The 27916-nt window shown below is 42.9% G+C and overlaps 1 protein-coding gene across 1 annotated transcript in view; it reads right to left on the reverse strand.

Moving 5' to 3' along the window:
* EFHC2 (EF-hand domain containing 2) overlaps window positions 1–25306 on the reverse strand; it is a 212067-nt gene extending 186761 nt beyond the window's left edge. Inside the window, exon 1 of the mRNA XM_049644581.1 lies at window positions 25149–25306. Within this exon, the coding sequence (XP_049500538.1) occupies window positions 25149–25190 (42 nt within the window). The 5' untranslated portion in view covers window positions 25191–25306. The remainder of the gene's footprint in view (window positions 1–25148) is intronic.
* Between the last annotated feature and the right edge of the window lie 2610 nt (window positions 25307–27916).

Consider the following 27916-nt stretch of genomic DNA (forward strand, 5'->3'; position numbering starts at 1 on the left):
GAGAGAGAGAGAGAGAGAGAGAGAGAGAGAGAAAGGGAGGGAGAGAGAGAGAGAATCTTAAGCGGGCTCTTCGCCCAGTGTGGAGCCCGACGTGGGGCTCGATCCCACGACTGTGAGATCATGACCTGAGCTGAAATCAAGAGTCGTACACACAACCGACTGAGCCATCCGGGTGTCCCGTGTCTTAGCTGTTTTAAAAGGTAAACCACATCTCCCGTAGCTTACTTTGCCCATTACAAAATGCATATTCGAGTGGCAAAAAAAAAATTCTGATCAATCCTTACCCAGAAAGTTGTGTCACATTTTCAGTTCATCTTAGCAAATTCGAAACTTTGAAAAGCAAGAGGAATAAACCCAATGCTCCATGCTGTTTAAAACAGTTAAAAATAACTGACTGCAAGTGAACATTTAGAACATTAGTTTGCTAATTGGTCTATTCCACTTATTTGCTAAGAATGCAAACAGGGAAGAAAAAAAGTCTTCCACTTCAGAGTAAAAATGCAATGGTTTTCCCACAGAAGTTATTTTCACCAACGCAGAAAATAAAAGTGTTTCCTCATTAAAACAAACATAAGTGGAAATTCTTCAGAGCTGCCACTGTCATCCTAATTTTAAAACCTCGCTGTCCTTTTCCCTCACTGCCCTCCCGTCTTTTCTGGCGACCTGGGCAGAGAGAGAAAGGCCTGGACGATACTACCAAGGGTTGGCAAAGATGGGGGCCAACATCAACTCGCATGCACCTGCTAGTAAGAAAGTAAAGGAGATAATCCCTCTGGGGAGAGGTCCAGCAATACTTAGGAATGTGAAAAGTCTATATGCCTTCTGGCCTAAGAAATCCATTCCCAAATATCCTTTGCCCCTGTGCACAAGGAGCTAAATATAAATAATAAATGAATATACATAACAAATGAATGTAAACAGAGGCGCCTGGGTGGCTCAGTTGGTTAAGCGCCTGACTCTTAATATCAGCTCAGAGTGTGATCCCGTGGTCGTGGGATTGAGCCCCATCAGCGTGAAGCCTGCTTGGGATTCTCTCTCTCCCTGTCACCCTGCCCCTCCCCAACTCGTGTGTGTGCGCTCTCTCGCTCGCTCTCAAAATATTTTACAAAATAAACAAATGTAAGTATTTATTGAGGCAGATAGCGTATCATATAACGAATATCCATCCACAGCCCTGAATTTAAAGAAAAATTTCAGATCACAATGAAGCCCTCTCTCACACTCCTGCCTCCCTGTCCAGAGGTAACCATTATCCCGAATTTGCTGCTTGAGCTTTAACATTTTGCCAGGATTGTATACAGCCAGGGCAACGGCTGTTTGCAAAAGCATGATGCGTTGGTGAACAGAAGAAGATATCTGCAAATCTCCTACCTGATGAGGGGTTAATGTCCAAAAATATACGAAGAACTCATACAACTCAAGAGCGCAAAGACAAATGATACAGTGGGAAAAAATGGGCAGAGGATCTGAACAGGTATTTTTTTTTTTAACATTTCAATTTTTTGAGAAAGCACGAGCACGCACACACAGGCACGAACGAGTGGGGGAAGGACAGAGAGGAGAGGGCTGTCATCACAGAGCCTAAAATGTGGGGCTCGAACTCACTAACCAGGGGATCACGACCTGAGCCGAAGTCAGACACTTGACCGACTGAGCTACCCAGGCGCTCCTGAACAGGTATCATCCTAAAGGAGACACACAGATCGCCAACAGACCCAAGAAGGGTCTATAATCTCACGTACATGTAGAATCTTAAAAAAAAAAAAAAAAAAAAAAACACCACAAGGTCATAGATACAGAGAACAGATTGGTGGATGCCGGGGGGGAGGGGGCGGGGGGCGGGTAATGACAGGTGCCAAAAGGTAGAAACATGCAGTGACAAAAGTCCTAGAATGTAATATACAACATGGTGACTACAGTTAATATTGTACTGTACATCTGAAAGTTGCTGAGAGTGTAAATCTTTTTCTTTTTAATGTTCACTCAGTTTTGAGAGAGAGAGAGAGAGCGCGAGCAAACACGAGCGGTGGAGGGGGAAAGGGAGGAGGAGACACAGAATCCAAAGCGGGCTCCAGGCTCTGAGCTGTCAACAAGACCCCGATGTGGGGCTCGAACCCACGAACCCTGAGATCATGACCTGAGCTGAGGTCGGACACTCAACCAACTGAGCCACCCAGGCGCCACCCCAGGCAAATGTCTTAGTGAATGACGAAGTGAGGACTATACTATCCTCAGATCCAGGGCTCCCTGGTATCTCCACTCCTCGGGTCCCACCCCGCTTATAAGGCCCCTACTGGAAAGCCGGCAGCCAGGCTCAGACTGCCCTTGATGCTTTACATCAAATTAATAGCCGATCCCCCCAACCCCACTTCCTGGTTGCTAAAGGTGGGAAGATCAATTTTATCACGTGCTCGGATTGACTGCTGGATAATCAATAAGCTGCCAGGGCCCCTGTAGAAACCATAAAGCTAAGCCAAACTGAGAAGCAGGCTCTAGCGTCACGAGTTGTTCATCCATCTATAATCTTTCCTTCAGGGCTCCAGGACATCAGAGGCTCGCTGTTTCTTTTTAGGCTGCCCGGCAAAGCCCAGATGCTTCACAAGCCCGCGACAAAGGCAGGAAGAATGAGGTGCTTGGAAAGGACCTGACCGTTCAGTAGGGCACCACATGAGCTAGACCAAGCCCATCTTTGCAGATATGAATACCATTCCTGTAGCCATAACAGCTAACATGCCTAGCACCGCTTTAAGTACTTTATTTCTTCTTTATTTAAGAGACAGACGGAGAGCAAGCGAGCAGGGGATGGCAGAGAGAGAATCTTAAGCAGACTCGACACTCAGCACGGAGCGCAACACGGGGCTCGATCTCATGACCTCGGATCATGACCTGAGCCAAAAATCAAGAGTCGAGACGCTCAACCCACTGAGCCACCCTTGTTTTAAGGCGTGCCCCTGTTTTAAGTACTTTAAAAGCATTAAATCCTTTTAATTCTCAGAGTGAATCTCTGAGTATGCTTTATCGTTACTATTTGATCGATGGGGATCCTCAGACACAGGGAGTTTAGGTCATTTGCCCAAGGTCACTCACTAGTGTAAGGGGTTAACCCAGGATGCACGCTCACTGCCTGAGCCTTTAAACGCTGGGCCTTGCATGTGTCGTGCATCTTAGAGAAAAGCAAAGGACTTCCCCTTGTTTCCATCATCAAGGCTGAATGAATACCTTTACTTCTGACAAATATAACAAGGCAAATGACCACCATGACCGGAAACAGATGGGATAAGGAGACCGAAAACTTAATAGCTGGTATTACTACCTTTTCCTTACAAGCAGGACAGGTGTGAGAGAGTGCTATAGAACGCCTTTCCCAGTCATCAGTGGTTACGGGAAATTTGAGGACTGAGAGAGCCAGCTCATATTTTATATATATATATATATACACACACACACACACATACATACACACATGTACATGTACATATATACATATAACACATACATATACATTTTATATATATATACGTATATACGTGTACATTTTATATATATATACACATATATGTATATATTTTAATGTTTAATTATTTCTGAGAGAGAGAGAGAGAGAGAGAGAGAGAGAGGGAGAGACAGACAGAACATGAGCAGGGTTAGGGGAGAGAGAGAGGGAGACACAGAACCCGAAGCAGGCTCCAGGCTCTGTGTGTCAGCACAGAGCCCGATGTGGGGCCGGAACCCATGAACCATGAGATCATGACCTGAGCCAAAGTGGGAAGCTTAACCGACGAAGCCACCCAGGCGTCCCATATTTAATATAGTTTTTAAATGTTTATTTTTGAGACAGAGAGCGAGACAGGCAGACTGTGAGTGGGGGAGGGGCAGAGAGAGAGGGAAACACAGAATCCGAAGCAGGCTCCAGGCTCCGAGCTGTCGGCACAGAGCCCGATGCGGGGCTCGAACTCACGAACCTTGAGATCATGACCTGAGCCGAAGAAGGACACTTTACCGACTGAGCCACCCGGGCGCCCCAGTACTTAATACTTTGATGTACATTAACAACAACCTACTTTTCTGTGTTTTTGAGGTTAATGGAACGTATGATCTAGAATTACTAAAACTATCATTCTTAGATATTCCTGCTTCATCAGGTTTGAGACTGGTCGGCTTCTGCTCCACGAATAGATGTTTTTTTCTCCCTTCATGTCATATTTATTTTAAGAATTCATTTTCTCTTTTCTTGTTTTCTGTACTTTTATAGAGAAAAAAAAAGTCTTTCAGTAGATGCTGTGAACCTCCCAGAGAAAATAACAACAAAATTGCCTCAGGTATAGTGGGATCTTAGAGCTCAGGAAAATAAGAGCATGAAAGCTACCATTACTTATTAATAAAGCTAAATCACTCAAAGAAACCCCAAATGTAAAAACAAAAAAGCCAAGTCAAGGAAACTTCAAACATTTTTTAAGCTAATTTTCCTCTCTTTCCAAACCTAACTTGGAAAATTGTTGTGCTCATGACTCTTAGCCATCAGCTCAATATAATAATAAGATTGGTGTTACATATGTAACATTAGCGTGTGTGTGTGTGTGTGTGTGTGTGTGTGTGTATTTATTCTGAGAGGGAGAGAGAGCAAGCGAGCACAAGCAGGGGAGTGGCAGAGAGAGAGAGAGAAAGAAAATCCTAAGCAGGCTCTATGCTGTCACTGCAGAGCCCAACACGGGGCTCAATCCCACAAACCTGAGCCAAAAATCAAGAGTTGGACGCTCAACAGACTGAGCCACCCAAGCATCCTGGTTTTACATATTTAATAATGTATTTAAATCAGTAGAGTGGAAAATAAAATTTAAGTAAGATCTAAAGAGATGCACAGCCCCTTCCTCAAAAAACTTTGATATTTTTTTCTCTAAATAATTAAACCCCAAGCACCAATCAGTAAAAAGAATTCTAATGACTTCCCCAAAAGTCAGGTAAAACTGTCAGCTTATTGTAGTTGATTAGTACATCCATTCCCAAATTGCTTCTCCCTTGCTGGTCTCCTTTTGGAAGCCAGAAAAGGCAAAACACTCCACTTGTTTCCTCGGCCTCCTTTTCAGAAGTCTGTTCTGGGAGTCTGGAAAAGGCTTTTTTTTCCACTTGAGCCAAGGGACAAATGCAAGTGACGCTGCTCCTAGCTCACCTTTTCTTGCCTTGAGATGCGTATGTGATGGCTGGAGCTACAGCAGCCCCATTGAGATCATGAGGAGTAAGGTGGGGAGGATCCCAGAGATGCTGGCTCAAAGTGGACCCTTTAAATGAATGCCAGCAGCCACCTACCTCCAGACTGCCTGCTTGGTGAAAAAAATAAATCCCTGCTTGTTCTAAGCCTCTATGGGTCAAGTATTCCATTATTCGCAGTAGAAAGCATTACAAACTAATACATTTAGTTTCCGAAAGTTGTGCTTGAATGTTTTTTTTTTTTTAAACAGAATAAGATTATTAAGTGATCCAACCGGTAATTTTCTTTATACATTGACAAAAAAAAAAAAAAAAAAAAAAAAAACCTCTTCTCAAACTTTGAGCACAAAAAATAGAAGGAAAATTTATCACCTTTGCTGACTTAAGGGATCTATTGGGGATTAATTCTAGAATTTATGAAGAGGGGCACCTGGTTCCACTGATGAGACTAGAAGAATAGAAAAGCTAAAAGCAGCTGTGAGTGGTATACACACGGGCAATGTATCTGGAGATGGAAACCAGGAGCTCATGACCTGGCCCAGTACCTTCTTTAAGGATATTATGGAAGAAAGTATACCTCAAGGGTAAAATCAGGGAGTTGTTCATGGATGGAGGTTCACGAGTGTGAGAGCCTGTGTGTGCGTGCGTTCTCACGTGCGCGTGTATGTGCGCTGGGGGTAGGGAGGCTGAAGTGAGCTCTTCCTAACTGCCAAGTTCAACACTCCTGTAGTAACACACCATCTAGAATGGCATCCTAGGCAAGCTGAGGGTCAAAGAAGATGGCACCAAAAAAAAAAAAAAAAAAAAAAAAATCAAAGAACCTGCAACACAGCACAAGAGTCACATCTGACTTCCCACTCCCTCCCCAACAATCTGACAATAGTATTTAAAAATGGGAAAGGTATAGAGACCTGAACAGAAGTGAGGTTTCTATGCTTCATTCCACGTAAGTCACACATATATACTATGAAATCCAGAACAACCACTAGGGAAACTATGCTAAGAGATACGCTTGGGGTGCTCGGGTGGCTCAGACGGTTAAATATCAGACTCTTCGATTTCGGCTCAGATCATGATCTCACGGTTCCGGAGTTTGAGCCCTGCATCAGGCTCTCTGCTGTCAGCACAGAGCCTGCCTTGGATCCTCTGTCCTCCTCTCTCTCGGTCCTTCCCCCGCGCTCTCTCTCTCTCTCTCTCTTTCTCTCTCTCAGACACAAAAATAAACATTAAAAAAATATTTTAAGGGGCGCCTGGGTGGCTCAGTCGGTTAAGCGGCTGACTTCGGCCCAGGTCATGATCTCGTGGTCTGTGAGTTTGAGCCCCGCGTCGGGCTCTGTGCTGACAGCTCAGAGCCTGGAGCCTGTTTCAGATTCTGTGTCTCCCTCTCTCTGACCCTCCCCCGTTCATGCTTTGTCTCTGTCTCAAAAATAAATAAACGCTAAAAAAAAAAAAAAAAAAAAAAAAAAAATTAAAAAAAAATATTTTAAAAAAACGAGATACACTCAACACAGTGCCTTGACAATTCTACACATCACGTAACTGTCACCACAGTTAAGCGTGGTCACCATGTCATTACAATATTACTGGCTGAGTTCCCTATGCTGTACTTTTCATCCCTGTGACTTATTTATTTTACAAATGGAAGTTTGTACCTCTCAGTCACTATACTGTATACCAGAAACTAATATAACATTGCATGTCAACTATACTTCCATAATAAAAAATTTTTGGAAGCTATATATCCAAAAATACTATAAATAAATCAAGATGGAATCCTAAAAAAAAAAAAAAAAAGTTTCAGTATCCCATGGGAAAAGAAGAGAGACAAAGGAAAGAAACAGAAATAATATATCAGACATAAGCATTAACACATCAATAATCAGCTTAAGTGTAAATGATCTAAATACAGTAATCAAAAGAGATTTGCAGGGTGCATTTATAAAGCATCATCAACTACTTGCTATTCACAGGAAACTGATTTCAAATTCAAGGACGTAAGTCAGCTGAAAGTAAAGAATATGAAAAAAAGACACGCCAGGCAAATACCAATTGTAAGACAGCAAAAGTGGCTATATCAATATCTGATACGCTAGACTGCGGGGCAAAGAGAATTACTAGAGAGAATAGAGACATTTACAAGGATAAAAGAATCGATCCACCAGAAAGATACAACAAACTGAGATGTGTGTGCACCAAACAACAGCGCCTCAAAATAGGTGAAGCAAAACTGATACAGTTAAGAGGAGAAATAGACAAATCCACAGTTAGAGTTGGGGACCGCAACCAACACATATGACCAACGACAGCAGGATACATACTCTTCTCAAGTGCGCCTGGAACATTCACCAACACAGACCATATCCCGGACCATAAGAGCAGCTTTGACAAATTCAAGAGTTAAAATCATAACCGCTGTATTCTCTGATGATAATGGAATCAAACTGGAAATCGATAACAGAAAGACAACAGGAAAAAAAATCTCCAAATATTTGAAAATTCAACAACACTTTTAAATAGTATATGGGTCAAAGAGGGAATCTCAAAAGAAAGTTTAGAAAACACATGGAACTGAAAGAAAATGAAAATACAACATATCAAAATATGTGGGATGCAGCTAAAACAGCGTTGAGGAAATTTAGCACTAAATACTGGTATTAGGAATTAGGAAAGGTCTTGGGCTCCTGGGTGGCTCAATGGGTTAAGCGTCCGACTTCAGGTCAGTTCGTGATCTCATGCTTTGTGGGTTCAAGCCCTGCGTCAAGCTCTGCGCTGATGGCTCGGAGCCTGGAGCCTGCTTGGGATTCTGTGTCTCCCCCTCTCTCTGCCCCTCCCCTGTTCACGCTCTCTGTCTCTCAAAAATAAGCATTAAAAAAAAAAGAAGAAAGAAAAAGAAATGAAGAAAGATGTCAAATCAATACCCTACGTTCCTACTTCGAGAAACTAGAAAAAGAAGAGTAAAATAAAAGCAAGCACAAAGAAGGAAATAATAAAGATTAGAGCAGAAATCAGGGAAGCTGATAAAAATAGGAAAATAGAGAAACATCCATCAAATACAAAATTTGTTCTTCAAAAAATACTTATTAGTGGGGTGCCTGGGTGGCTCAGTCGGTGAAGCATCTGACTCTGGCTCAGGTCATGATCTCACGGTTCGTGGGTTCGGGCCCCATGTCGGGCTCTGTGCTGACAGCTCAGAGTCTGGAGCCTGTCTTCAGATTCTGTGTCTCCCCCTCTCTCTCTCTCTCTCTCTGTCCCTCCCATGCATGTGCACGTGCACTCGCTCTCTCTCAAAAATAAATAAAAAAAGTTTTAAAACAAAAAAATAAAAAATACATATTAGTAAAACTAATCTCTAGCAAGACTGAAACATTTTTAAAAAGAGTTAAGATACAAATCACCAATATAAGAAATGAAATAGGGGTTATCTTCACAGATGCCATGGCCATTAAAAAGATAATGAGGGAACACTCTGACCAACTTTATGCACATAAATTCAACAGCTTGAAAAAACGGAACCAGGGCACCTGGGTGGCTCGGTCAGTTGAGTGTCCGACTCTTGATTTCAGCTCAGGTCACGATCCCAGGATTGTGGGATGGAGCCCCGCGTGGGGCTCCGTGGTGAGCAAAGAGCCTGCTTAGGATTCATTCATTCATTCATTCATTCTCTCTCTCTCTCTCCCCCTCTGTCCCTTTCCCCAGCTTGTGCTCTCTCTAAAATAAAAAAAATAAAATAGGGGTACCTGGGTGGCTCAGTCGGTTGAGCGTCTGACTTCGGCTCAGGTCATGATCTCACAGTCCGTGAGTTCGAGCCCCGCGACGGGCTCTGTGCTGACAGCTCGGAGCCTGGAGCCTGCTTCACATTCTGTGTCTCCCTCTCTCTCTGCCCCTCCCCCACTCACACTCTGTCTCTCTCTCTCTCTCACAAATAAACATAAAAAAAAATTTTTTTAATAAAATAAATGGAACCAATTTCTCAAAACCATAAACTACCAAATACAGTCAAGATGAAATAATCTGAATAGTAACCTCTCAAGAGCCTGAATTTACAGGGTACCTGGGTGGCTCAGTCAGCTGAGTGTCCGACTTCAGCTCAGGTCATGATCTCAGGGCTTGTGAGTTCGAGCCCCACACTGGGCTCTGTGCTATCAACACGGAGCCCACTTCACTTCCTGTCTGCCTCTCCCTCTGCCCCTCCCCAGCTCCTGCTTTCTGTCTCAAAAATAAATAAAAAATCAAAAAAAATTAAAACATGCAAATAAAATTTTAAAATAAATTACTAAAGAGCCTGAATTTATAACTAATAGCCAAAACACAATAATAAATAACTAAAGCCAAAAAGCAACCCCTATGCCCCGCTGGCTTTACTGGAGAATATTTAAACAAAAATTAGCACCAATTTTGTACACTGTCTTCCTGAAAATAAAGAGGAGGGAAGTCTCCCCAATTCATTTTATTAAGTCAGTATTATCTTGATACCCAAACCGGAGAAACAGTTCAAAAAAAAAAGAAAACTACAGACCAAAATCTCTCATGAACATAAATGAAAAAAATCTGCCACAAAAAAAAAAAAAAAAAAAAAAAAAAACAAATGGAGCCGGGCGTTGTAAAAAAGGAATTATACATTATGACCATGGGATATGTGTTATGCAAGCCTGGCTAACATTTGGAAAAAAAAAAATCAATGTAATCTACCATATCAACAAATAGAAAACTCAAATGTTAGTATCAGTTAATACAGGTTAAACACATTCGATAAAATCCAATACCCATTCATGATAAAGACCCCCCAAAAGTTAAGAATACAGGGGAATGATTTGATAAAGGGCATCCACAAAAAACCTATAGCTAACATCATACTTCATAGTGAAAGACTAAATGTTCTCCCAAGATCAAGAACAAAGGAAAATGGGTGATGGGTATTGAGGAAGGCACTTGTTGGGATGAGCACTGGGTGTTATATATGTAAGTCACGGATCATGGGAATCTACTCCTGAAGCCAAGAGCATGCGGTCTACACTGTATGTTAGCTAACTTGACAATAAATCATATAAAAAAATAATAAAGTCAAATTTTAAATTAAAAATTTTTTTAAAGAACAAAAAGCAAGAATGTCTGCTCTCATACTCTGATTCAACACATTATTAGACGTTCTACCCACCATGAAAGGCAAAAAAAAAAGTAATAATGAAGGGATACTAGATGGGAAAGAAAGAAAAGGAATTGTCCCTATTTGTAGGTGACAAGATTGTTTATGTAAAAAACAATTCATGGAATTTACAAAAAAAGAAAAATTCCTCCAACTAATAATTGAATTCAGCAGGGTCACAGGATGCAAATCAACACACAAAAGTCAATCACACTTCTATATACTAATGCTGGACATATGAAACAAATTTATTTTAAGTTTATTTCTTTATTTTGAGAGAGAGAGAGTGCACAGGAGGTACAGAGAGAGAATCCCAAGCAGGCTCCACACTGTCAGCACAGAGCCCGATGCCAGGCTTGAACTCATGAACTGTGAGATCATGACCTGAGTCCTAATCAAGAGTTGGTCAAATTAACCAACTGAACCACCCAGGCACCCCATGAAACTGAAATTTAAGACACGATGTCATTTACAATCTCTCCAGAGAAAAATGAAATATGAAGCACACACAGGATCTTTGGGTTGAAAAGTACAAAATGCTGGTGAAAAAAAATCAAAGACAACCTAAAGAAATGGAGAGACACAGCATGCTCACGGATTGGGAGACTCTATGTAGTAAAGATGCCGATTCTCCCCAAAATGATCTAGAAGTTTACTGCAATTCCTATCAAAATCCCAGCAAAGTTATTTGTAGACACAGACAAGTTTATTCTCAAATTCCTACGGAAGGTACAGGCTCCAGACACAGAAGATACTTATGAAAGAAAAGCGGAAGGAATCACTACACCTGATATTAAGGTTTACTGTATTATCATAGTGATCAAAACGGTAGGATTGGCAGGAGGATGGACACATAGACCAACAGAACAGAATAGAGAACACTCCAAAATGCTCAAACGAGTTTTTACAAAGGTGCAAAGCACAATTCAATAGAGGAAGGATAACCTTTTCAACAAATGGTGGAGTAATTAGATAACCATGGACAAAATGAAATGGATCATGACCTAAACATCACACCGTATACAAAAATCAACTCGAAATGGATCACAGCCTTGAACAGAACATGTAAAGCTATGAAAATTTTAGGAAAAAAACATAGGAGAAAATCTTCAGAATCCAGAGCTGGGCAGAGAGTTCTGAGACTTAACGTCAAAAGCATGATCCATAAAAAGAAAAATTGATAAATTGGACCTCATCAAAATTAGAAACTTTTTTGCTATGCAAAGAGACAGTTAACGGGATGAAAAGACAAGCTACAGACTGGGAGAAAATATGTGCAAACCACATCTTAGATGAAGGGCTAGTATCTAGAATATATAAAGAATTCTCAAAGCTCAACAGTGAAAACACAATCCAATTAGAAACAGGCAAAAGATATAAACAGACATTTCACCAAGGTGGATACACAGATGGCAAATAAGCACATGAAAAGATATTCAACTCATACATAAGCCATCAGAGAAATGCCAATTTAAGCCCACAGTCCGATATCCCTACACTGCCTATCAGCTAAAATAAAAAATAGTGACAACACTAAATGCTGACGAGGATGTAGACAAACTACATCACTCACATGCTGCTCTCGGGAATGTGAAATGGTACACACACTCTCAAAATTAGCTTGGTAAGTTCGCTTTTGTTTTTTTATAAAACTAAACATGTAATTACCATATGACCCAGCAATTGCACTCTTGGACACTTCTCTCAGAAAATGAGCACACGTGGGGGCGCCCGGGTGGCTCAGTCGGTTAAGCGTCCAACTTCGACTCAGGTCATGATCTCACGGTTTGTGAGTTCGAGCCCCGCGTCGGGCTCTGTGCTGACAGCTCAGAGCCTGGAACCTGCTTTAGATTCTGTGTCTCCCTCTCTCTCTGCCCCTCCCCCGCTTGCACTCTGTCTCTCGCATTGTCTCAGCAATAAACATTAAACAAAAAATTTTTTTAAAGAAAGAAATGGAGAACAGATTAGTGGTCGCCAAGAGTCAGAGATATCAGCATGGGGGGTGGGGGAAGGGAGTTGGCAGTTGATGGGAAGGATGTGGGTGGGGGTGGGTAGGGTTATCAAAGGGCAACAGGACAGATCCCTGTGATGATGGAACTGGTCTGTATCTTCCCTGTCAGGGTGACCACAGCAACCTACACATGTGGTGAAACGTATAGACTAAATGCACAGACGCAAATGAGTGTAAGTAAAGCTGGGGAAATCTTTTACCTTCTAATGTTTATTTATTTATTTTGAGAGGGGGGCGGAGCGGAGAGAAAGAATCCCAAGCAGGCTTCGCACTGTTAGCACAGAGCCCAACATGGTCCTTGAACTCGTGAACTGTCAGATCATGACCTGAGCCAAAATCAAGAGTCCGGACGCTTAACCCACTGAGCCACCCAGGCGCCCCAAAGCTGGGGAAATCTTAAGATCCGTGGGTTATCGGAACGTTACTATCTGGTTGTGCTATTATACTATAGTTTTTTGCAAAATGTTACCAATGGGCAACTAGGTAAAGGGTACACGGGATCCCTCTTAGAACTACACGTGAACTATTATTTCTTAGGACTACACGCGAATCTAGAATTTCCTCAGCAAAAATTTCAATTAACAATAAAACCAAGGAGAGGGTCCACTTCCCTTGGTGACTAGGAAACATCCCACACAGGTGCCTTTGCATAAAGCATGAAGTATGAACATGAACACAGCCGAGCAATAAAGGATTTAAGTCTCCAAAAAATGAGATGGAAATAGTCCCATAAATGATAAAACCACCATTTCCGCTTCAACTGCCAAACTCATGTGATGAACAACAGGTAGTCTAAATTAACTGTAAGCCATGTGAACCGACCCGTTCTCCCCCAAAACTCTAGGAACGGTGACCATCCCCTCCTTGGGGATGAAGCACAGGGTTAATTTGGCCTTCAGCTGGCCAAGCCGGTCACTTTGTCACAGTAGAGCATTTCCAGGTCGAATTCAGGTATCTGAGGGCGTGGTTAATGAGGGAGGGAGTGAAAATGCCCACCTCCCGCTTCTTTATGCTTCGGGGACGACCTCCCCTCCAGAGCGGGCTCTACCCTCTCTACGGCTATAGTCACAGGATAAACTTCTCAGGAAGTGGCCCAAGAAATCCCTTTACATTTGCACTTGTGAGGATCTAGAATCCTGTCGTCAGGTGACTGGCCTCTTAAGGGGCCCTGCCTAAATGAATGCTCAGGGGAAAATGTGCAGCTTCCAGAAAAAGCCAAACTGGACGCCAACGAGGAAGAGAGAAGTGTCCCTCTGCATGGCACAACGGGCCACAGGAGAGGCTTTGAGTCACAACTTGTACCTGACATTTTCATGCTCTCCCGGCCGCTTTGTGGAAGCCCATTTAAGCCACAAAAGCCAAGGACTTTCTTCCCCGCTTATATTTACTGTTGCTAAAATAAGAAATGCTCTGGTCCGCAGCGGAAGACACAAGCAAGAAGCTAATTCCGGAGAGGATTCTCCCAAACTGCGACGATGCCTTCGGGCTTTTAGGCATGGCTGCTACAGGTGGACAGAGGCAATCGACACGCACCTTCTAAGGGTAAGGAAAGGCGACCCGAAGAGCAATCGAGCACAGTCTCTTCGGTCAGCTGAGGAATGTCATGATCACACGTAACACAAAAGACAACACAGGCGACAAGCCAGTGAATGGGTGGTGTGGACACCATAGGTGCGTTGAGGGATGTGCAGATGGAGAGAGGGCTCCTACTGAAATGGTCAGGGAAGGCTTTAATGAGAAGCGGGGAGTAGAGCCAACCCGCAGGGGGAAGGCTACGATCCGGATGGGAAGAGGAAAGGGAATGACAGGATGGAGGCAAGTAAACCCATAATTGAGTGGTTTAGGGGGCACCTGGGTGGCTCAGTCGGTCAAGCGGCCGATGTCGGCTCAGGTCATGATCTCACGGTCCACGAGTTCGAGCCCCGCGTCGGGCTCTGTGCTGATGGCTCGGAGCCTGGAGCCTGCTTTGGATTCTGTGTCTCCCTCTCCCTCTGCCCATCCCCCACTCAAAAATTAATAAACATTAAAAAAATAATGGAGTGGTTTAATAATTAAGTCCAAAATATAGCCAAAGGACAGACCGTGAGTATGCTGGTTTCATTGGAGTATTAGGTTTGCTTTCCACTATGGAGAGGAAGACTGGTAAGAAAAAAAACAGTATTGTTTGAATTTTTTACCATAATGGTATACTCGTGTGTTACCTGTGTATGAAAACACACAAACAAAGGGGCCCCTGGGAGGCTCAGTCGCTTAAGCGTCCGACTCTTGATTTCAATTCAGGTCATGATCTCATGGTTCTTGAGCTCGAGTCCCACGTAGGGCTCCGCACTGACAGCACAGAGCCTGCTTGGAATTCTCTCTCTCACCCTCTCTCTCTCTGTGCCTTCCCAACTACCTCTCTCTCAGAATAAATAAACTTAAAAAAAAAAAACCACAAAAATATTTTAAAGAAAGGGATGTTAAGGCCGAGGAGGCATCTAGACTCACAGGTATCGAGTCTGTGGCTGGTGTGACAAAGTTTGTGAGCTCCCCAAAGCCATTATTTACTGCTTTTTGTCTTTCCCAGGTCCAAAAATAGATGGTGAAAAATCAAGTTCCCAATACCCCTTTGGCAAAGGAGAGCCGTGTGACTCAATTTTAGCCAAGAAGATGTAAGGGGGACATCTACTGGGGGTGGGGGATGGGCAACACTTTGTTTTCTGATATAAGAGTCTTTTTGCCTCCCTCTCCTTCCTACTGGTCTTGAACATGGTCATGAGAAGTTGTGATGGCTGGAGCTGAAGCAACCACCTGGCAACCATGAGGCCACAGAGCCGGGAAAGCAAAGCCAACCTTCTAATGATGACAGAACGGAGAGATAAAAAGAGTCTGAGCCCTTCATGACATTCATCAGCCACTGCCCAAACCTAAAACCGCCACACCCCTAGAGTTCTTCCAATGAGAAAAATCGATTTGGCTTAAGCCACTGTGAGTCAGGTATTCTGTCAAGGAGAGAGCCCAAAGGATCTCTCCCAAGTGACGCAGCTATAAAGTCCAGAACAGAATACAAAAGCGACCAAAGTTACGTGTTTGATTCCCGAAGAGGCAGAGTGACTCTGATTCCCGAGCCCCAAATGAACAGTTAGGAATAGCGCTGGATATCTCCCATCGGTCTGTCCAGCGATTCCTTGCCACCGATTCCTTTCTTTGGCTATTTATTTTCTAACCATTTTATTGAATTATAGTTTATATACCATAAAGCTCACCCATTTAAAATACACAACTCAATGGAGTTTAACTACAATTACAAAGTTGTGCAAAGTTAGAAACACTTTCATCATCCCCAAAAGAAACCTCATTCCCATAAGCCCTCACTCCCATTTTATCCCCTCGCGCCCCCCCCCCGCCCGCCCACTGGCCTAGGCAACTACTCATCTACTTTCTGCCTCTACAGATTTGCATATTTTGCACCTGTCACATAAATGGGATCATACAACACGCAGTCCTTTGCATACGGTGTGCAGTATGTTTGTGAGGTTCATTCGTGTCGTAGCATGTGTCAGTGGATTGTTTAAATATTTATTTTGAGAGAGCACGAGAGAGGGAGGGGCAGACGGAGAGGGGAAAAAGAGAATCCCAAGCAGGCTCCACGCTGTCAGCGCAGAGCCTAACATGAGGCATGATCTCATGAACCGGGAGATCAAGAACCTGAGCCAAAATGAAGAGTCGGATGCTTAACTTACTGAGCCCCCCAGGTACCCCATGTATTGTTAGTTTTGTAGCCAAATAATATTCCATTGGATGGATAGGCCACATTTTATTTATCTGTTCATCAGCTGACGGACATCTGGCTTATTTCTACATTTTGACTATTATGAATAATGTTGTTATAAATGTTCACGTTCCCTTTTTTTCTTTTTTTGTAGATACAGGCTTTCTTTTCTCTTGGGTATACACCTGGGCGTGCTACATCATATAGTAACTCTAGGTCTACTTTTTATGTTTTATTTATATTTCAGAGAGAGAGAGAGAAAACGCATGACAGAGCGTGAGCAGGGGAGGGGCAGAGAGAGACGGAGACAGAATCCGAAGCAGGCTCCAGGCTCTGAGCTGTCAGTAGAACCCGACACAGGGCTCAAACCCATGAGCAGCGAGATCATGACCTAACCCGAAGTCGGATGCTTAACTGATAGAGCCACCCAGGCACCCCAGTAACTATCCGTTTCAACTTTTGTCAAACTGCAGACTTTTCCGTGGCAGCAACACGATTTTATATTCCTACCAGCAACGCGCGAGGATTCCAGTATCTCCACATCTCTGCCACCACTTGTTACTGTCTCTTTTTGTTATACCCGTCCTAGGCGGTATAGAGTAATAATAGCTCACCGGGGCTCTGATTTGCATTTTCCTAATGACTACTGATATTGAGCATCTTTCCATGGGTTCACTGGCTATTTGGAAAGGTTTTCTGAAGCAATGTCTATTCAGATCCTATGCTCATTTTTAGATATACGGGATATAAGTCCCTCATCACACATATACTTTGCAGGTATTTTCTCCCATATTGTAGGCAGCCTTTTTACTTTTTCAGTCGTTTCTTTTGAAGCACAACTTTGGCTATTTATTGCAGCAATACTCATGATAGCAAAAGACTGGGGAAAAAAATGCAACTACACATCAAAAGGGGATGTGTTGAGTAAACTCTGGTATGTGCACACAACAGAGGACTATGCAGCTATGAATGGAGTATACACCATTATAATTTGCTGTTTCAAAACAAAAAAAATAAAAAATGGAAGTTTTGGGTTAAGTCACTTATAGAGAGAAGGGGGAGATAGCACGATTAAAGGAACAGGGATAAAAGCTGTACTTGTCTAAATGCACCTCACTTCGTAAATTTGACTTTGAAACCCTATAAATGTTTTAGTTTTACACCATAATAAAACAAAGTTCTTAAAGTTAAAAAGCAACAGCAAAACAGAACAAACAAACCTAACTGGGTACTGAGCTGGTGACCTAACCATAATTATCAGGAATCATTTCAGTGAAATTAAAACCCACTGGGGCACCTGGGTGGCTCAGTCGGTTAAGCATCAGACTTCAGCTCAGGTCATGATCTTGTGGTTCGTGAGTTCGAGCCCCACATCGGGCTCTGTGTGGACAACTCAGAGCCTGGAGCCTGCTTTGGATTCTGTGTCTCCCTCTCTCTCTGTCCCTTCCCCGCTCACACTCTGTGTCTCTCTCAGTCTCAAAAATAAACAAACATTAAAAAAAAAATTTTTTTTAAACAATAATTTGGGGCACCTGGGTGGCTCAGTCGGTTAGTTAAGCATCCGACTTTGGCTCAGGTCATAATCTCAAGGTTAACGGGTTTGAGCCCCACGTGGGGCTCTATACTGATGGCTCAGAGCCTGGAGCCTGCTTCAGATTTTGTGTCTCCTTCTCTCTCTGCTCCTCCCCTACTCGCACTCTCTCAAAAATAAATGTTAAAAAAAATAATAACTTGACCAATCATTCCTAATGCGATATATAAAACAAAAGAACTACAAAGATATCTGAAACCATTTCAAAACTCAAATTGTTAATAATGTTATTATTGATCAGAAACTATTATATGGATGTATATCCTTATGGTAGGATAAAGTAAGAAAATAATTATGCTAACATCCTTATGAATCAAGATTCTCAATATAAGTAAAAGATAAATACAGAATCAAAGAAGTTAAATAAAAACCTTATAATCCTTCATTTGCATTGGAAATATCAGTTTGGATTCATGTTGTATTTTATCTTTAAAAATGTATGCATATTTTCTAGCCTTGTTTTAAGAGAATGAAAATTCGAGCCACAGACTGGGAGACAATATTTGCTAAGCACATATCCAACAATGGACTTGTATCCAGAATGTTTAAAGAACTCTCAAAACTCAGGACACCTGGGTGGCTCAGTCGGCTGAGCATCGAACTCTTGATTTCAGCTCAGGTCATGACCTCCAGGTTGGAAGGTTTGAGCCCCACTTGGGCTTTGCATTGACAGCACAGAGCCTGCTTGGGATCCTGTCTCTCTCTCTGCCCCTACTCAAGCTCTCTCCCTCTCTCTCAAAATAAACTTTAAATAAATAAGTCTTAGGCTAGGTTTTTATTCCTATCGCTTTGCCATATGGTTTCAGTAACTTATTTAACACTGTCAATGTGTTTTCATGGTGTAAACAGCATTAATTAAAATGAATTTACAACCTTCATTTAAAGTAAATCAACTGAGCCTACTTTTTAAAAAAGTAAACCCCATCTCAGATTAAAACCGTTACTGAACAGAAATGTATTATGCTGCCTTATGAAATTTTTTAATGTCTAAAAAGGAAAGAAACGTAAGTAAGCTAAGCTTGATCGCGTATTTGCTTTTCAAGAAAAACTGGTCATTTTTAGTTTTAAATAGGAAGGAAAACGACTTTTGCTCATCCCATGTACCACATATCATACCTTACTAAGGCCCTCTACAGTAGAAACTGTAAGAGGATTTTTAGGTCTACTTGGATAAGGGAAACAGGGGAAAGAATCAAGTAGGAAATTTTACAGTAAAGAAAAAGCCCCTAAAGTTTCCTCTACGATGCTCCCCACCTTCCATTACAGTTCGCATCCTTTGCGGGAAAGGGAAAACCACACAGAGCAGGTAAGTGGACTGAAATCAACAAATCCACAGAAACTGATTAGCCTTTATGGAGAAGAGACCATTATTACTGGATCATTTCATCAACAATTCATGGATCATGCTATCATACCATGGGCTGTACAAATCACTTGTACACAGGAGTCCCCCCAGAGCTGAAAAGGTAAAAAGATTCAAATCTGGGATGATCACAATGTCTTTGAACTAGATAAAGGTGATAGTCGCAAAACATTTGGTGAAGGCATCAAATGCCACTGAATGGTAGGTACACTTTAAAATGTTAGTGGTTAGGGGCGCCTGGGTGGCTCAGTCGGTTAAGCTTCCGACTTCGGCTCAGGCCATGATCTCACGGTCCGTGAGTTCGAGCCCCGCGTCGGGCTCTGTGCTGACAACTCAGAGCCTGGAGCCTGCTTCCGATTCTGTGTCTCCCTCTCTCTCTGACCCTCCCCCGTTCATGCTCTGTCTCTGTCTCAAAAATAAATAAACATTAAAAAAAATAAATAAAAAAAATAAAATAAAATGTTAGTGGTTAATTTTATATGAATTTTACAGCAATTAAAAAAAAATCTAACTAGGATCTGTTGAGGCTTCCTAAAGGGTAAGAGACTAGATCTGGCCTGGAAGGAAACTGAACATCTGAATTTAAAATAGAGACAAGAGGGGCGCCTGGGTGGTTCAGTCAGTTAAGTGTCCAGTTTCAGCTCAGGTCATGATCTCATGGTTCAGGAGTTCAAGCCCCACGTCAGGCTCTGTGCTGACGGCTCGGAGCTTGGAGCCTGCTTCGGATTCTGTCTCCCTCTCTTTCTGTCCCTCCCCCACTCACACTCTGTCTCAAAAATAAACAAACATTAAAATAAAAAAAAATTAAAAAATAAAAAAAACAAAAAACAGAGACAAGAGAGGCACCTGAGTGGCTCAGCTGGTTGAGTGCCCGGCTTCAGCTCAGGTCATGATCCCACCGTTAGTTTAAGCCCCACATCAGGCTCCCTGCTGTCAGCACAGAGCCCACTTTGGATCTTCTGTCCCCCCTCACTACCCCTCCCCCTGCTTGTGCTCTCTCAAAAATAAACATTTGAAAAATTAAAATAAAATAGAGGCAAGAACTGTGGAGACCGCTCTAATGAGAGAGTATTTCCCACTCTTTAACCACAATAACAAACAGGTTTTAGTGCAACCCAGTTCACACGCACATGTGTTACAGAAGCAAACGTTCATGAAACAATACTGAACTGTTCCCATGCATCATGCACTACTCATGAGTTTTTATTCTTTTCTAGTCCATTTTGTTTGTTTGTTTAAATGCTGGTCACGACTCATTAAATTGGTCTTATAACGTGACTGGCAAACTCCAATGGGCTTGGCGTCAGGTTGAGGGGTTTGCACCTGATGTAGTTTATTTTAAGGCGATCGAATTGACCACGAAGACCATAACCAGGAAATCTGTAAGCAGAACTTTGGATCGGGAAAACCCTCCCCCTTGTGAATAAAGTGATTGTTTTACTATTATCTTTGTCATTGAGCTAAATTTAAATGGATTTATCTAACATCACATGATGAAGTCAATATGTATACTAGGTATTACACCTAGTGTGCCCTTCAGCTGTTTTTTTACGTGGCTAGTAACTTTCCCCAAGGTGATTTCCTTATAGATTAGTAAATAGGCGTATATTAGTCTAGGTAAAAATAAATTTCAAGATATTGCCCACACCCTTTTGTAAGAGAGGCAGGGAGATTCTGAATTTGTTTCATTCTACTGCTGTGAATTCCAATAATTTTGTTTTTCTTCTTAAGGAAACAGTTGCTTCACCATCAATTAGAAATGGACTATTTACAACAAACCCTCCCAAGATGGTAGCAAGATAGCTTCATACAAAAAACACAAAGTGGGGGCGCCTGGGTGGCTCAGTCGGTTGAGCGTCCGACTTCGGCTCGGGTCATGATCTCGCAGTCTGTGAGTTCGAGCCCCTCGTCGGGCTCTGTGCTGACAGCTCAGAGCCCGGAGCCTGTTTCCGATTCTGTGTCTCCCTCTCTCTCTGACCCTCCCCCGTTCATGCTCTCTCTCTGTCTCAAAAATAAATAAACGTTAAAAAAATTAAAAAAAAAAAAACACAAAGTGTACTCATTATTCATTAGGGGCATTCAGGATCAGCTATACAAACATCTGTCCAAAATTCCATGGAAAAGATTTTCAGCTCTGGCTGGAAATGTCCTTTTTAAGACCCTCTTATTTTGAACACTATACCTGGAATTCTCTTAGCTCAAAATAAACCCAGCCTGTAAATTGTTGGAAAAATATACCGTGGGTCTGGAATTTAGCTGTGACCTTTCCCTAAGGTTTTCAATTAGTTCACATCCGAACAATTTCAATGTCATCAATGTGTACAAATGCGTATATTTTAGAAATACTTCTCGTATAGGATGCACATCGCCTAGCTGTGGGCAGCAATCAATCAATTGCTCATGACTACCAGCAGCTAATTAAGGGGAGAAACAAGTTCCTTTTTTAATCTCTAAGCAGGAAAAGTTAAATTGTGTTAGAATTTTAAACCCAAACAACCAGTAATTATGCTATCTCCAGGAGGCCAAGGTTTTTCTCTTGACAATTGAATTCAGCATGCAAGACTCTGTAATAGGCAAGAGGTGGGGACTGATTAAAAACAGGATGGGGGGGAGCGGATTTGGCTCTACTGACTTTTTGACCATTCTAGGCACCACACAATGTCTGATCTTTTAACTAAGTACAACTTTTTAAAATAACCACTTTTTGACAACACAATCCGTACCAAGGTTAGTGTAACAATTTTTTTTTTTTTAAATGCAGCCATCTGATTTGGACACAGACAAGGACGCCCAATATACAAATAGTGATTTGTTAAATGACAGCCCGAGGTACCTAGTAAGTATATGGTCATTACCTAAAACGCGCGCGCGCGCGCGTGCCCGCCCGCACGCACACGCTCCTACTGGTCTGAGGCATCAAGTAAATACTTTTTTTCAAATACACTCACGCATCTAGAAGCGGGCCCACGTGTATTTGGATCCCTATGGCAGAGAAGTAGAGAAACTGTGTAGAAAGACAAGACAGCAGGCCCTAAATGGAACTGATCATGCTAAGCCCCAGGTCACGAACTGAAACTTAACTTACAGTTTGGGATATCCCAGAAAGAGAATCTTAAACCAGCCAATCATGAATCTCCCGATCAGCACTAGTTAGGTAATCTGCCACCCCGTAAAAAGAAAATAACTTAATGGTAACCAATTCAATTTTTGCCTAGTATAACGTTCCCCTTCTGCCTATGAAACGTCTTGGTCCTCCCGGGACAGCTCTTCGGAGTTTTCTGTCTGCTCAACTGGATGCTGTCCATTCATGAATCGCTGAATAAAGCTAGTAAGATCTTACAACTTAATTCAATTGTATCCTTTAACAAATGGTTCTGGGTCAACTGAATATCCATATGGGAAAAAATACAACCGGACCCCCTACTTCTTTTCTCTCTCTCTCTCTCTCTCTCTCTCTCTCTCTCTCTCACACACACACACACACACACACACACACACACACACATTTTTACTAGTTAGATTAGAAATCTAAATGTCAAAGGTAAGGGGCACCTGGGTGGCTCAGTCGATTAAGTGTCCAACTCTCAGTTTCAGCTCAGGTCACGATCTCCCGGTTTTGAGCGTTCGAGCCCCGTGTCGGGCTCTGCACCGACAGTGCAGAGCCTCCTTGGGATTCTCTCTGTCCCCGACCCTCCTCTGCTCGCGCTGTTTGTGTCTCTCTCAAAAATAAATGGACAAACACAAAACTAAATAAATAAATGTGAAAGGTAAAAACAAAATTTCCAATAGATAACACAGAAAAATACCATGAACTTGGCATAAGGAGCAATTTCTTCAAGAGGAAACAAAAACCACTAATCTAAAGGAAAAATTACTCATCAAACACACCACTAAGTAAGTGAAAACGCCAACCACAGACAAGAAGAGGTTTGCAACACAGATGTCTGACAGAAAGAGTCCTACCCAAAACCTATAGAAGTAAAAAAAAAAAAAAGGGGGGGCAGGGAGGGGAGAGGCAACCTAGTAGAAAATTAGACAAGACATACACAGACACTACACAAAAGAGAAATGACCAATAAATGTGTAAATTCATGATCAAGTTCCTTAGGAATCAGGTTGGGTGCAGACTGATACTACAGTTTCGCTACACTCGCCGATCAAAATAAGTAAAATGTGAAAGACCAACAATATCGAGTGTTAGAATGTGGAGAGACAGGAACATAAAACGCTAGTGGATATTTAAAACGGCAGACACACTTTGATAGTGTGTACTAAAGCTGAACGGAGAGAAACCATATGATTTAGCGATTGTACCAACAGACGTGAACAACCTCTTCTTAATAACCCCAAACATACCAAATCTCTTCTCAAGACTAAAGGGAGTATATAAATGTCATACTCACACAATGGAATACTAAAGAGCAATGAAAATGTGCAAATTACCTCCACAGACAGCCGCATAAACAAATCTCACAAACAATACTGAGCTTCAAAAAACTCAAGTCACAAAAGGACCCCAGACATTTATGAAAAGCAAACAAAACTTAACTATAGTCACGGGCAGCCAGGATGGTTAACTCTGAAAGGGGTAATGACCAGAAAGGGTGATACGTAGGGTTGCCACGTAAAACAGAAGATGTTCAGGGGCGCCTGGGTGGCTCAGTCGGTTAAGCATCCTACTCTCCATTTCGGCTCAGGTTATGATCTCGTGGTTCAGGAGTTCGAGCCCCGCATCGGGCTCTGCGCTGACAGTGTAGAGCCTGCTTGGGATTCTCTTGCGCTCTCCCTGCTCCCCTCCTGCTCATGCATGCACCTGCTCATGTGTGTGTGCGCGCGCACGCGCTCTCTCTCTAATAAACTTAAAAATACACATATATAAGATGTTCAGTTAAATTTGAATTTGAGACAAACAAAAATAATCTTTTAGTATAAGCAGGTCCCATGCAGTATTGAGGACATATATTTGAATTTGCTAAATCGAGCAACGCCCGGTGAGGGAGAGGCTTTTGGAATACTAGTAATATTTTGTTTCTTGAGGTTCGTTTTGTGATCATCCCATTACTTACAATATTTATCACAATTACTCTGACACAGCCTGCTTCTTTACTTCTGGAATTTTTTTTTTCATGCCCTGCCTCTCTGGGGTCTGTCTTACCTGTGTGGCTGGCTTCCTCTCAGCAAAGGGCGATGCTAGCAGCCCCTACCCCCTCAGCCAAAAAAAAAAAAAAAAAAAAAATGCACAAACCAGTGCAAGCTGGTCCGGCCAACTGACCCGTGGAGATCAGAATCCAGTGGCCCGAAGCTGCAAAGAAAACTGGGACTTGAAGGGCCAACAACTTGGAAACAGGCACTTCCGAATCCATAAAGTCAAATGGGTTTATCTCGCTTTGAAATGAACGCCTCCCAATTCTAAACAAAGAGAAAAACTCCTCCAAGCTTGGATGCTTCCCGCTATAAAGTTTAGGATCAAATTTCATAGGCCGGTGGAATAAACCGTTTCCTACTTGCCCCGGCAGCCTCAGAGCTCCAGGTTTCTTCGCTTTAGTAACAGTAACTGTGTTTCTTTCACACAGGGTATATTAAAGTCAGCGCCTAGGCACCTAGGCTGTGAAGCCAGGCTGCCTGGAAGAAACCCAATTTCACACTGAAACTGGGTAGCTCCGGCCTGTGAGTGAGTGACTCATCGCTCTGTGCCTCGGTTTCTTCAACTGTAAAATGGGAATAAAGATAATAGCTACGCATCAAATGGCGCCTCGGCTGACTAAAGGACAACACCTGGCACTCCTTAAATGCGTAACGATGATTGTTATCACCGTCACTACCACTGGCTACCTTGGCGGGTCCTGCCAAATAAAGACTCTCCTTATGTATCTAATGTAGTTAAAGCATCCAGATGCCAGTGGAGAGACGGGGAGGGGGACGCAGAGAGTAAGGGTTTCACCAGCCTACAAAGTTTGGTGCGAGTTGTGCCCAATCCACAGGTCGAACAGCAGCGGGAGGGCTGAGTAGGGTTCGGGGAGGTGACCACACCTGGACCCCAGATTCTGGCCAGGACCTCTGACCTCGGGCGCCCTCACTACTCACATTGCGGTTGAAGCTGTTGCCAGGCAGCAGCGGCAGGGCCATGGCTCTCGGGGTCCGAGGGTTAAGGGGCCGAGAAGACGGGGTCCTGCAGGTAGCGGCAGCGTTGTTTAAACCCCCCTTCGTTACCTAGAAACGGGAGGCGGCGTCACGGAAGGAGGAGGAGCTGCAGCAGGCGGGAGCCCTGCGGGAGCGGTAGGGGCGGGGCCGGGCGGAATGGGGCGGGGCCGGGGCGGGGCCGGGCAGGAAGCTTCGCGCGCGCTCCTCCTCCCCCGCCCACCCTCACCCACCCAGCTGAGAGCAGGTCCCCGAGGCTTTGCTCTTCACACGTGCTGTGCGCACAAAGACTGAGACCCCCACCGCCCAATCCCCCCTCCCCCCGCCCGCTGCTTTCTCGTTTAACCCCTTAATAGAGCTCAGGCTCCTCCGACTCTAACCCCATTGTGTTGCCATTTGCTTATTCAATTTAGTTCCAGCACAAGAAGACTGCAGAAAACAATGGGACATCCGTGTGCTCACGGAAATGCGACACCACTTAATGTTACATTGACATCAGCTTTTGTTTTGCAGTTAAAACGTTCGAGAAGAATCCAAAACCACACCCTCCACCCCCACCCCATGAAAACCCATTCAGGGGTAACCACCATTCTCAGTCCTTCCCTCTTGTCCTTCCCTCATTTTTATACTTGATTTAAATATCTGTAAGGTGCTTGTTCCCCGGTCTAATCAGGGTGCCCAGAGACAGGGGTAGGTGGCACAAAACGCAGCCCCTGTCATTCCGTCATGCACCCAAGATTGCCCAGGCCAGGGGCCTCTTGGAATCCTCCCCCCTTAAGTACAGCCAGCCCCTCCCTGAGTCCTACTGGTTGGACACGTTGTTATCTCTCAGTCACCACCTCCTTTGGCTCAGTTGAGGCCCCATTATTTCCTGCTTGGTTTTCTTTAAAACAACCACCACCAAAAACACCAACTAACTGATCTTGCCTCTAGAGCCATCCTCTTCTTAATTGGTGATGCACCTGTTACTCTTCTGCCACAGTATTCTAGCCTTCCCACAGCCTTCGGAAGGCAGTGAAACTCCTTAGCCCCATCAGAGCCTATGTCCGGGGGGGGGGTGCCTAGCAATACCCCTCATCCCTTTCTTTGCCCCCCCTCCTCTACTCTAGCTCTGAGAAGCCACTGGCAGTTTCCAAACCAGGCTCTGCGGTTTCTCCCCTGTGGATTTTGTAAATGTCATTATCTGTGAGAAACACCCTTCCTTCCTCTTTTTCGCCTGGGTAACCCCTTCTTATTTTTCAGGACTTGGTTCAGTGGGGGAAAGAGGCATGGAAGGCTTTGCCATTTCTGGGAAATACTCCTTCACCTTCTCCACACACCCCCCCCCCGTCTGTATTAGGGTCCCAGTCTCATTGTGGCTTCTGTGGTACTGCGTTGTAATAATAATTGACTCTCTTCAAATGCCAACTTACTCCAGGGCAGGAACTCTATGTCCCGTCCTTTTCTATTCATAGACAATGTTAACCTTAAAAATAAAAGTTATTTTACCACCAAGAATGAGCTTATTCGGGAAAGGCAGAGAATTGCAATTTGGGACATTCTAGCTATGGCACAACCATAAGAAAGTCCAAAAAAAAAAAACGAAGAATTGGAATGTTATTTTATGGGGAAGAAGGAGGACATTGGGAGGGGTTCTTTTGAACAAAAGGTCATTGCAGAGAAGGAAGGGTTGAGGGTGATTAGAGTTTCTCCTGGACTGAGTTGCAGGGATAGTTGATTTCTTACAGGAGATACAATGTACATCTTTTCCAATATATGGAGCCTATAATTGATCATTCTTTCCGTTGAAGAGGCCTCTGTTAGAGTCTGTAATTGACAATTCTGCCTGTAATTGACATCGAGTGGTACCAGCCGCCTCCTGCAGCCTCCCAACTCCACTTTAGTGAGATTTTCCCCTGCTATTTTTCACAACACGCATCATTGTTTTCTTTACAACGTACATTATTGTTTTCTGTGTTTATAAATTTTACACCATAACTTTCTGCTATCTGCTTTTTCCACCTAAAATTTTGGTTTTGAGATTTCTACATGTTAACACATGTAGATATATTTTATTCATTTTAAATGCATTGTATGATTATACCACAAATTACTGATCCATCTGTTGTCATCTGTTGATGTCATCTGTTAATAACAATTAAGTTGCTTTCAATTTTTCACCAGCTATCGACAATGCTGTAATGAACAACCCTCTCCTGTTCCTTTGGAGATTATCTAGGCTACACATCTAAAGGTGGAATTGTTAACACCTCCAGCTTCACTAGATCTTGCTCGACAATCTCCAGAATTGTTGAACCAGTTAAGAAAGTTCCTTTTCCCCCTCATTCTTTCTACAATGGTTATTAGCCAACTGTATAATTTTAAACATATCTGAGTACACGTTCACTGGTATACTGTTGTTATTTTATTTCTCCCTAATTCCTATGCAGTTGGTCATCTTTTCACATGCTTGTTACCTTCTTCAGTGGCTCATCTATTTATGTCCTTTGCTGATTTCCCTATTTGGTCATTGTAATTTTTAAGATACATATAATCTTAGGCATAGCAAATGTCTTCTCATAGTTCGTGGCTTGTTTTTAATTCCATTTACAGTGTTCTTTGTTGCACATGAATGTGTCATTTTACTTTACTCAAATACATCATTCTTTCCCATTATGGTTTGTATTTTGTGTGAATTCAAAAAATCCTATAGAACCAAATTATTCTACATGTTC

This window comes from Panthera uncia, chromosome X (assembly GCF_023721935.1).
Source record: "Panthera uncia isolate 11264 chromosome X, Puncia_PCG_1.0, whole genome shotgun sequence".
In the NCBI taxonomy this organism is placed as follows: domain Eukaryota; kingdom Metazoa; phylum Chordata; class Mammalia; order Carnivora; family Felidae; genus Panthera; species Panthera uncia.